At 41.7% G+C, this 12758-nt stretch overlaps 1 protein-coding gene across 7 annotated transcripts in view; it reads left to right on the forward strand.

The window, feature by feature from the left end:
• LOC110985517 (regulator of G protein signaling 17-like) overlaps nt 1-12758 on the forward strand; it is a 38718-nt gene that overhangs the window by 6869 nt on the left and 19091 nt on the right. For 3 of the 7 annotated variants that reach the window (XM_087148590.1, XM_087148589.1, XM_022246597.2), the window contains one exon: nt 336-452. The exons of 1 other annotated variant lie outside the window; for it this stretch is intronic. Coding sequence is in view for 2 of the 6 variants with exons in the window: in XM_022246595.2 (XP_022102287.1) it covers nt 6796-6844 (49 nt within the window). In the remaining 4 variants the exon portion in view is untranslated. Of the gene's footprint in view, nt 1-81; nt 453-5910; nt 6845-12758 lie in introns of those variants that run through there. 3 more of the 7 variants (XM_022246596.2, XM_022246595.2, XM_022246593.2) reach the window with 3 other exon arrangements.

The raw sequence follows: 12758 nt of genomic DNA on the forward strand, positions 1-12758 counted from the left end.
TCCATTCCATGATTTGTAACCAACTCGAGCCTTTTTGTTTGTTTATCTGATAACGGTTCTGGCTTATTTGGTAAACTATGAGAAGATAAAAGTTATCACGTGCGACCGTCTCTCCATGATCCAAATACTGTACATTCGGGTTTTGTACATTGTTCGCGACAGCTGGCTGGCAGTTCGGACGGCAACGTTGCGCACTGATACTAGTATACCATTGCACTGTTGGACTGTTGAGTTTGTGCAATTCAGGAGTCTCGTCAGTATTATCTGAATCAGCCAAATACTTTGTTCAAAAGGTTTTGTTTCTCTCACCCAAATCTCTCTATGCGTGTTTGTAGTGCATGCACAGTCTGATTGGACCACAACCAATTCACCGAAAACACTCAGTTGATTTCCACGTGCAACTCTACACATCATACGGCTTGCCCACGAAGGCTGAGGAGTGCACTCTCGGGGTAAGTTTACTAGTGCTCCCTTAACAAGTTGGTGATATGTGGGGTCGTCAAGAGCCTCTACATAAATAATGTGGAATGCTGAGATCCAGTATCTCTTGCCATATGAAAGTGTGTTTGCTGTATTCTTCTTCTGTCAGTTAACTAAACTACGGTAGTCCGGAGGGGACACGCATAGGCGGTTTCAGTATAGTTTTTCAAGAAAGACTAGATGACTACAGAATCCCTTTGAATTGGCATTCAGTTGAAGCGAAGTATTTCCGGGTTTTGAGTCCGAGAGTATTCGGGTAGTTAACTGATAGTCCACGGGAGATTTGAGGTCTAGTTTCACCAAAAGTTTGAAGTCTTGCAGGTTGAAAAGAAATTGCTATAAAAAAAAGTTCACCTTTAATTTAAAAAAATAAACACACAGATTGTAAACTGCTAAAACATTGCTGAATCCTGCGCTAAAATGACCATGCACCACCCCTTCCTTGTCATTGTTCTGGAGGACTACCAGAGAACATGTTGGGAACTGTCCGGATTGCGGCCAAAAAAAAATCCTCTGCTAAACCCCACGCTTGATGGATTCTGCTGGTTGCTACTTCGTTGAGCTTTCATTTACGTGTTGTTTGAAAAGTCGCCCACGTCAACGTTTTAATAGGCCTTCAAAGCGTGCGTGAGGAGTGAGTTTCGCATTGATAATGGTGTACGCTACGCACAATGCTTTGCGTTTCCTCCATATTTTTGTGAAACAGCTGAGCCGTCCCCAGCTCCCATGAGTAAACCGGAGGCTTAAGTAAGAGCTGTGCGAATCTTGTGTCTAGAGCATGGTCTAGGTCTTCGCCGGCTCCAAATACAGCGCTGGATGGAACATGAAGACAGTAAAGACCAGTTGCAGCTCTGGAATCCCATTCCGGACACGTTGGCTGTACTTGCAACTGTGCCATTGCAAGAGGGCGCTGTGTAGTTTATACTACTCATGGAACGAGTAGATGGGGCTAGGCAGCGCTTACATTTCGCGCCTGTCCGCGAACGTGCTCTTTCTTGTATCCAGATGTTCTCAGAAAGGCCGATCGAACTGGTGTGTAATCTGTCAATTCAAAGAATCACCTGGTACGCTTTTAGCTCTTCTGAAAGTAAATTGCTAAATGGTACCCTATTTAAAGTTACCAAAACTAGCCACTAATTCCCAAAACAATTCCTAGCATCTGTAGTGATTATTAACTGCCGTTACAACTTCATGTTATTCGCATGAAGGTAAGATTTGTAACAGGGTCGTCAACATATTGAAACAGATTTAACTCATTCTCCATGACATTCCAATCTTATTGCATGTAGGCCTACATAGAATTTTAACTTGGCGGACAACTCGCAGTTTTAAGCTCGATGCATTTTTACGTTGTTTTCTCGCCATACACTTTTAAATTGCTGGTCTGATGGTTTTCATTTCCTTTGCTTCCGCCACACATTAAAATGCGATGATGGTGTGTTTGAGCCTATGCCGTAAATATTAGTGTTTCGTTTGTAATATATTTCCGTTTCGTTTAGAGCAGGTATTTACACACAACTTAATGCGGATATCTATATCCGACAATTTGAGCTTTGTGTGGATGTTTAGTTTACATTCATTTTGAGGCAGCATCAATTCCCTTCTGTGTGGTGCACGTGGTAATTTGAGTGAAGCAATTAAATCGAACCTAGTGCTCTCTACGCTCTAAATTTTGAACTCTCTCTAAGGATTGTTTAAAATAATGAAAAGCTGCAGCATAGTTTTCAGGGTGCATTAAGCCCCCCCCCCATTTTTTTGTTTTTAGGTCTTGTGCAATTCTGAGTATCTTAAAAAGTAGATTTTTTTTTCATAAAAATAGACAGCAAATCTGCCACACTCACAAATATTCACAGTTTTTTTTCATCCAGATGATGTTGTGTAGGCCTATAAGATGGAATATTCAACAATGTAAATTTAGCTCCCAATATGTTAAACGTAGCCTAGCGGAAGATTTTCAAGATTGGGGGCTACTTTTTAAAACTTCTTGGGAGACAAACAACTTGGTGGGCTGCAAGGTTACAGTGTAAAAACAACATGTAGAGTTAAACACATTTTGCGTACCCTTTTTTTTACAGTTTAATAACCACGACATGTGTAGCGGACATAGTTAGCGGATTAAGCGGATTCAAAAAGCTAGACAGGAACCGTGGAAAGCGTTTAGCATTGAAACACATTCCTAATCATTAATAACTGTGTCATGGCTTAAAAGTGTGGGGGAAACTGGGTACAAAAAGTTGTTTAATTAAACTCTAAGCGTTGTGTACTTCTATACTTTGGAGTCATTGACGTAACCACACTGTGTACAAATTGTGATGTTAATTTAACACCCCAAGTGTTATCAGAGGACTACACCTGACTGAGTGCAGCCCACTGGTAACACCCTGGGTGTTGAATTAACACCAATATGACACCAGAGTTTATTTGCGGTGCATTTAGCCTCTTCTCAGGGGAGGTAGGGGGGCAAGAGTTTCCACAGAGATGCAGTTGCACCCCTCCACTCGCTGGCGGACACTGGAACAATTTCATTTCGTGTTTGAGCCAGCTCAAAATGAGAGCATATAACAGTGCGAGCTCTGTCTTGTTCCGTTTAATATGTAAGCAAGAATGTGTCCCATTTCAACCCATTGAGGAGAGTTTCCTGATTGACCATCATTTTGGAAGCCATATTGCTCTAGGTAATTGTCGTCTTCATGTCTTCATTTTGCTATGTGCAACTAAGAACCCTCTTAATGTTTGCTTTTTAAAGATTATGAAATGATTAGTGAGGACCTTAAGACAAAACCCAAATATTGAAAACTATGCTATCAGTTGGTGCTGTTTACTCTCTCTCTGAATTATTACATCCGACATGGATTAATGGTAATGGGAAAAATATCGAGAAAAGTTTAGTAATTGTCGTCTACTATTCGTTTGAATATTCATTGTCAGGGTTGGTGCCTTTTTCGGCCTTTGAAATGAGCTTAACATTCAAAAGAAATCCTGGATCAAATTTAAATGGCCACTTCTATCATGTGACCGGGAATACCACACTGTAAAATACTACTGTGCAATGAGCAATATTGTATTGTTGCATTTTTGCAACGTTAATTAGCGTAAATTTTTGCAAACAAACGCTACACGTATTTACTGTGCTTTTGTGAATGCAGTACAATACTGTATATTTAACAGTAATGTTTCACCGTATAAGCTTTGACCTCAATTTGCATCCTGACACAAGTGGCGTTGCTACTATTGCCAAGTAATTTTGTGGTTTCCAATTCTTTACGCGAGTATTTGGCATTTGTCTGACAAAATGTTTGTGCTTTTTGGATGTAGTTTTACATGGAAATGCGAACCATTGCCTAAAAAGATAAACCAAACGTAAAAAATAAAAAACGTAAAAAAAAGCAATAAGCAAGCACCAATCTCTTACTCATAAATATTTCAGGGTTCACTATTTGAATAGAAAAACCTATGCACTGATCTCTGCCTTTCCTGGATGACATCATAGCAACAGCGCCCTCAGTTTCTTGGGAGAGCATGTGTAAGTTTGAAAGTTTAAACACGTGCACTTTTCAGTGCATTTAAGTAACCAGGTATGTAACGGAGTTAACATACATTGAAGAAGAGCGCAAAGTTGCAGTAAAGTTGTGTGTGCGAAAGATTCCTTGCAGCTACACCTTATAACCTTCGCATATTATCCAGCGTGTCCAACAAGACTGGAATAGACAAAATTTCGGTCACACAAAATTTCGGTCAAGCCTGTTATTAATTCTGATTTGTCTTTTTAATTTTCAACTCAGTCCTTGCTCGTATATATGGTTGTCCAAGATCAAGGAAGCCCCATATTTAACTTGACATAAAATCACCCCCCCCCCCAATGTGGAGTTATAACACCACGTGGGCCGAAAACACAATATGGTGTGTATGCTGGCAATTACGCCTGCTATTGTATTTTACCAGCGACCTTTCTGAAGTACCGGTAGAAGACCTTTTTCTCGGGTTGAACGACAGAATACTGACGTCATCAAGACGTCAGTTTCCCACCTTTTCACGATCTTTCATATCTTGCACGATCTGAAATGTCTTCGAGGACAGTTGGAGCCTTGACTGGAGACTTAATGTTTTAATGGAATCTTTGTGTCTTGTGGACACAATAATGGTCGTTATCATAGTGCTGTCGCTCGTCAGATCTCGGAACGCAACTTTTCACCGTTAGTTAGAATGCGTCATCATGTGTATAGCAGCCCTGTTGTTTCTTGCAGACGTTCTCAATAATCTGACTCAAGTGACGCAAAACTTAACTCACTGAATGAACGCACTGCTGTTATTACCACTGATATTATGTCACTTATCCATGAATGGGGAAAAGCTTGATTTTAGCTACAAGAGAAGATACTACCAACTAAACAAAAACAATTCAGTAAAATCTACAGTGAATTTCATGAAAGGGCTTCGCGTCCAACAAAATTCATCAGGTTGGAATCTCGAGGTGAATTTTTAAATCTAAAATTAAGCATCATCTATCAGAACTCAGTGACTCAAATGTATCTCGAATTCTGTCTCATTTTGACCACTCGTCATTATTGAACATACGCATGGATCACCTCTAGGTCCTGTCTTTCGATTCAAGGTAGCTAACTTGTAAATGCGGGAAAACTTATATGTTTGGTGCGTTTGTGTTTGCGTGTTGACCCTACTAGAATTTGAGAATATTAATAAAGTTGTGGACTTACCAAAGTATCCCGCTGTGTTTAAACACAAAGACCCGCTTCCCTCGATTCCTGACGCTACTCTTTGGAGACGCCATTACTGCGGTGGCACCACACCCACGCAGGCGTTCCTCAACTTGACGCGCGTGTGCGTTTGACCAGTCACAACACCTTATTGGTCGCAGAGGCATTCAACGCTCGCGTACCACCTGTCCACGAGCATTGTGCCCCCGCAGTGGTGGTAGACTTCCCATACAGCTGCCTTCGGAATTAGTCTATTGTTAACACAAATATTACGTAATACGTAGGATGGGGGCCCATGGATGTGGTGGGGGTGAAATTTACGTGAAGTATGGTGTAATTAACCTCTATGTAGTTCATTTTTAGGACTAATATTCTGTATATGTATCCGTGCAGGGACATTTGATGGAGGGAAATGTACATTCAGGATTTTCAGTGCTCTTGTATTGATGCATTACCCTTACCACGACCACCACCGTGACCACTGCCACCACCACTCTGATTGCCACAAACCATAATAATCATCATTATTACCATCTGCAATGCCTCTGTATCATCATTTCCATCATTTCCTTGATCACCACATCACCTTTACCATAACAACCATATATTGTTCCTTATTAAAGTAGAAAAACTGCCTCAGAATTCAGAGGTGGGGCCAAAACTGTAAGAGTAAAGACCAAAGAAAACGCCTGTACCGAATTAAGTGAATGGTTAGCTAGTCCTGTCGTTTTTTTCCTGGAGCGTCTGATTAAGTTAACTGCGAAAAAGCTGAGTCCCTCTCGGCTTACGTGCCGACGGTTAGTGTCCCTCCTCTCCGCAAACTGCTCCACTTAGAACGCGAGCCCCCGTTCACCAAGCGAGCAAATGCCTTTATGTTCATGAGGACGGTTGGAGCTGATGTTTCCCAAGCATGCATAATTATCTTTAAGCGAGAACGGCTAGCCCCGCGTAACTGTGATTCTCTCCATACGTTCAGAACATTTCCATTAAGCGCTCGTTCAGCGCACACAACCTTTTCTCGTCACTCGCACGCAACTAGCGGTACACTCGCGTACAGCACATCCCTGATATGATATCTATGTACGGCGAGTTCAGTTCGTCTACCGCTGATAGCAAAAACAGAATCGTATCGACGAATCCCAACCGTCTGATCTCCACGCGTTGCTCGAACCTCGCAGTGCGCTGCAGAGGCAGGAACTAGACGTTGTCCAGATCAGCTGGCGACGTTGCTGGGAGATTAGCTCCCGCTGTCTCCAATTTTTACCCAGGATTCCGCACAGTGAGTCCGCATGCAATTATTATAATGCGCTGCGGTCACTCCAGCGGTCGCTGGCTGCGATAGAACGGCTCTCCCGTGCCGTGTACACAGAACCCCATGCATACATGTACATTGTACATTGTACACCACACAACTTCCACACCATACAATCTCTATTATAATTTATATATCTCGCTACGCTAAGTCTATACCTGCTGTCCCTTTGCACGAGATACTCGCTTAATCTGTCGGCCATTCGAGCTACAAGAGAAGGCGCATAGCAGGCAGTCAGCCGACGCATTTTTTCGGGCGGGCGTTTTACGGGGGAAAAAACATGATCGCATGAAGGTGACAAGGCTGTGCCGAAGGAGATCTGTTCGTTTGCCGTTGGGTACGTACCTTAATTTCCCACTCTGGTTAATTACTGTCATTTTTGTTGTGGTTTTTAATTTTGTCTGTCGATGCATCTCCTCTCGTTTGCCGGTTCGACCCTGACGAGGCCGGGTTGCTATAGTGCTGTCCTCATCCCCCTGCCTCATTCACAAAATAATCAAGAGACCTCCGGCCGGCCGTGATGGTATATTCTTTCTTCTCTTCATACTCCATCTTCTTCCCCCCCCCTTGCGTTGTCACTTGCCCACCGTCATCCATCTCAATTTCCACGTCACTGCCTAACTCTTAAATCAACGTTATTCGAAATGCATTTTGTTCCACTCTAATTTATATAGCGCCGCCGATAAATACCTATCCGTCTTTAATTATCTCAAATAGCGTGGAGGGCGAGAGTTTCCCTCTGGTGGACCCAAATTGCCATCGCCTGCCTGGAAAGGAATGTTTTCATGTAATGGTTGCTCTTTCGTAAGAGAATGCAGCTCTGCCTTGGAAAAATGCAGCAATTGTATTCGGCGTTCTGTTGAGAATGATTGCGTGGGTATTCTTGACAAGAATATTTCAGTAGTAGGCCTACTGGATAAAGACTTATGTCTACAATTTCAATTTATATTGTGTAGAATCCCACTTCACAGAGAGTATCGTATTTCTTTGAATTTGTGCATACATTGGACTCCCTGAACCCCCTTTCTCTAAATAGAGTCAAATAAAGACAAATCTGTTCAAATGAGCCGTATGAAATATTAATGATGTATTTAGATACAATATTCAGATGATTGCTTAAGATAAGTTAAGAAATATTTCACAGTGTTTCATGTATAATAGATGTTAGAATAGTATATGCCTATGGTATACAAATTTTCAAATCTGATATTGGTTTGGAATAACTAGCAACCATGTATTCTGTCGTAATATTCGCCATAAATGATACCCTTGTAAATACAGACTCGTAAAATTTTAAGCACGCTGCCGCTGTCAAAATACGGTTATTTTGTGTAGTATTTGTATGCCAAACATGACGAGCACCAGACTAAAAGGTAAATATATTAATATATTAATGTTATCTGAGCTCGGTCACACATTCATCAACGGGATACGTGTACGCATGTTAATTTCAATGAATACGCGCTCATTACTCGAATACAATCCTAGATGGCAGTACAGGTACTACATTATGGTTGTAGTGTGTTTTCTCCAGCTCGGAGCTGTCGTGTACATGTACATGTATGTATGAAGAGTGTTAAAGTCACACCATATGCAGTGCAACTTAAATCGAACTGGACAATTTCCGTCCACACACGCGGTGCGCAAATGTGCCATTGGTGTTTATTTCTTGACTTCCGAATGGCCGAGTGGCTTTTCTTTAAAAAGTTGATTGATTTTTTTCTTGGGGGGGATATTTGCCGGTCTGGTAATTGCCTGTGTATGTCGTTAATACACTTTACTCTTGTCTACCTGCGATGAAAATAGTTCAAGACTTGTATGGGTGAAAACCAAAATAATCCTTGTAAAAGATATTTCTGAAGTAGGATAAGGCCGGCCTGAAACGATTTCCCGCTATACTGCTGCAGAAGCTGTTGCTTTAGCTTGTATTATTTTGCTTACCATCAATGCTGCTACTTCCACTGTAATGCTGCTGCCAGTGTTGCTGTTTTGTTACCCTCAGCACTTTACTGCTGTCCCCACTTTTACCATCACTGGAGTATAGTCGTTGGTTCTGCATGACACTGCCAACAATCATTACGCTGATACTTTGTCTGTTCATACAAATGCTATCACCACTACCACTGCTCCTGCTGTTGTTTATGTTCCTGGTGCTGCTGTTGTTTGTTGTCGTTGATGTTTGTTATTTCTTCTTGTTGTTGCTGCTGCTTTGGCCGCTTTTGCTGCTCACGATGACGCAGTGTCTGCGGTGATGACCGTGACGGCGGTCACGATTGTAACATGATTTTTAGATCATAACAATGACTACGCGGACGACAGTGAAAGCGACGGCGACAAAAACTGTTCTGAGGCTACAGTGGCGTTACACACACGACACGACGTTGACCAGGTTGACAATGTATGACGACTCTTGTGATAAGGCTGTTAACGTTGCCACTTTTTTATGACCCTTAAACTTCGTGGATGTGTACACATTTTACAAGCACGGTGATTGGAACGTTGCAAGACACTGTTGCTCTAACAAGAAAGAGATTAAGACGTGGACCCTTGCTTTTGAGGTTTGTCCATTTGAGACTATAACTTGAGGAGGCAAAATAGTCACATATTAATATTAATCTGACCAAAAAAATGAATTTTTTGCGCATGAAGTGGTAAAACAAACATGACAGGAAACAGGAATGACCTTGTCAACAATAATAATGCAAACATTGTACTTCAGACTGACAACCAAAATACACCAATCGAGAATTTCGATGATGCGTAATAAAGATATGATAATTTTACGTGCACTATTTTCTTTGGCTATGCAACTACAAGCTAGGGCGTCGTCACTTTGGATGTCTCCCGAAGCATTTACTTGACTAAAAAGAGTTGAGAATCTTAAATGTTCCCTACTGCATCGGTGCTAAACTGAAACAGACACCACAAAACGAATCTCCTCTTTTTTCTTTACTCGAACAGCGTGACACTGACCACCTTCGCAGTCAAGATTGCGTAATACATTTTTTGGTCATGAATATGTAAATTTGCCTAGAGCGAAAATAACAAACGGCCCAGAACGCCGCCAGTAAAACAACACGACTTTTTTAAGGTCAACTTTACTGCCCTCCCGTAAACAACATTGCGAAAACTGTGGTGTTAAAAACAGCATTATTTGGTGTTATCAGATGACTTTACCAATATGTGTCACTTTAACACCACTGATGTTACTTCACAGCGCACTGGTAACACTGAGAGTGTTGGAATAACACCAACAATTTAACACCGCTGAAAAGTGTTGATGTGGTCCTCTGATAACACCGTGGGTGTTTAATATAACACCCCAGTTTTTGCAGTGTGCCTTACTAGTACCCAGACAGTCACTGACCGACTGTTCTGACCGCCGCGCCACGATAGGTCCCGCTCCGCTCGCAGCCCACGCCACCACTCTTACTTAGCACGGGGTATACCCTCCTCCAATGACGACATCCTGGTTCGTTGCAGTCAGCCGCTCTTCAATGCTTCGTCTTCTGCTAATTACATGTAGTTTAATGGTCTGATATCTCCATGGGCAAAGCACAAACCACTGGCTAACGGACACTATAATGCCCTTCTATTGTTAGCTCTTGTTAACCTCACCGTATACCCACTACTTCGGTTGATGAGGCCGCGTTGCTTCTGCTAAGAAAATTTGGCGGATGTACGTCATTTGTAGCCTCGAAAATAACAAGTATGCACCCGTTTCAACCGCAACAATCCAAAATGGCATCGGGCTACAAGGAAGAGGGATGCATTGAGATGTAACGTATAGGGACCTACACTGTTAAGTTATGAATGCACATGCATATTTCTGTGTCACTGAAGCGGTTAAATCGGATTGTTGGTTTAAATTGGATAAAACTTGAACAGTTTGATAAAAGTAACGAGTCGAGCCACAGAATATCACTCGGTTAAGCAACAGTCTCCCATTGGCAGCGCGTTCGATTATTTCCCTCGCACTTACCTGTGATGCTGTCATAGGTTTAGACGAGCATGCGCAGCACTAGACGAACGTCTCAGGTTACTCACCGTGCCCGACCAGGTCAGAGGTCATACATCGATTAAATTTGCAAAATTGATCCGAGCGGTCAAAAGCTACATATATCCAAAGATATGTTTCTGACCTTTCTTTCTAAGAACTTACTTGACTTGAACCGATTTGCCACTACATTTAACTACGGTCTCAAATTTCCTTCGCAACGTTCGCTTTATAAGCCACCGTTGTTTTTCGCAATGGATTGTGAGGTAGTTTCCATGAGTGACAGACCACGAAGTCGGTTACTGGGGCCAGGCCTGAGTAAGCACGAGAAGTCACGTGAGTGTCAAATCGACTGGAATGGCGCTTGCGCGAGTATAAAGCGCGGGGGACGTTATCATCGCGCCGTACTTGAGATCGTATCACTGCCATCATAAATAATAGAAATCCAATGCAAACGAACATGAAAGGCAGTTTAGGCGAGCAGTGTAAATATTAACACAGGAAAGCGAAGTCACACTTTTTCAGCTAGGCATTTAAGTGTAGCACTGGCTCTCCCTCAACCCGTGTACAATTTTGGAGGGGGAAACCCCTATGTATGTGCATAGCTCAAATACTATAAGCGTAAGCATTACGGAAATGAACAGCGCCAATTATGGACGAAATACACCTGTGGACTTCTTTCGAAACCTTTGATAAAGCTGCCTGTTTAGAAACTAACGATCAACCGCTTGCACATCTTAAAAAACATCCCGGCATCTCAACTTGACGTCATAAGTACCTGACAAGAAAACGACCGCGACGACCGAGATCATTTATTGGGGGAGGAAAATTGATGCTTTTAAGCACCTCCCTGTTGTTTTCCCAAAAGACGAGATTCGTAGCTAGAAAATAATGGCATTTTTCGCCCATTAAGATTCCTAGTTGTGACTGAGTTCAGAAAAGGACCATCGGAACAAACATGTATATACTCGATAATAAGTACTGAATGGAGAGAGTGCAGTAAAGTCACCGGAAACAGTTACGTTACTGTTCGTTATTTAGCCCTTGCGTTGTTGCTTTGGAATCATTTGCTGCCAACCCCCCAAAACACACTTAATTGCAATTTTTGTATTCAACAGTCACACATACTGACGTAAACCGAAAAGACAAAAATGTCCGTATGACCGAAATAGGGGTATTTATTACACAAATTATTGGTACAATATAGTGATTGGGTAGACCTATCGGAAAACTACAGCATAACTAGCTGATCAATCAATTCGTGTATTTGCCAGTTTTATGAAAGGGTAGCTGCAATCAATTTGATTTCATACAAACCTTCAAAATGCACCTTTACGTCTCGTTCAACCTTATTTTCAACTTTTTCACTATTTAAAAGGGTATTTTATTGCCTTTTTGTTTTATGCCAATTAGTGTTTCCGTATTCATGATCAAACTGTGATACCAGGAAGAAATACTCAATCTTACGTTGGCTTATGCATAAAAATGCTGCATTTTTGTAGATTTTGCTGGACTAAATTTTCACATATTTGCTGATTTATTGTTGTTTATGGTGCATAACAATAATCAAGCATCAATCTCTTTCTTAGAAAGGTTTTCGGTGGAACAGCAAACCTATGCACTGAACTGTGTCTTCCCTAGATGCCATCACAGCAACAACGCCCTCAGTTATCCAAGAAGGCATGGATAATTTTAAGTGTTGTATCTCTGTCAAAACCAAGAAAAATCCCAGCCAAAAATGACGTAATATTTGCTAGTTTGAAATTATGCCCCAAAAGTTCACGCACTCATCAGTTATTTCTCATTCGACCCGTCAGGCTTTAATGGCCTTTTAATGTTACACTGTTCATGGTTCTTGGACCCCTGATTTTACTGTCGGAATATTGAATCGAAAACAAATAGGATTCTGTAAAACGCTGCGATTTGCTGTGGGGAACCGGCACGCTGGTACCGCAGCGCCATTGTTGGTGTGCCATGATCCATATGCTTTTGGGCCCCTCTCCAGATATTTTTGATGAAGGATTCACCTCTTGTATATTGCTGAGATAACTTTGCTGTTTGCTCCTTGCGCTCTAAAGCTGACACCAGAATTCACCGTTAAAACCATGTCCACAACAATAATGCTATGAATTTGTGAACATGCTTAAACGCAAAACATTTCCGAACATGTCCATTTCCTAAACATCATTGTTCAAAGGCTGAACAGTGTCCATCAAAACCACTAAAATTCTCTTTCATTTCAAGGAGCGAGGTA

The sequence above is a fragment of the Acanthaster planci genome, linkage group LG18 (genome assembly GCF_054643075.1).
Source record: "Acanthaster planci isolate LZ-2023a linkage group LG18, COTS_SCS, whole genome shotgun sequence".
NCBI lineage: Eukaryota > Metazoa > Echinodermata > Asteroidea > Valvatida > Acanthasteridae > Acanthaster > Acanthaster planci.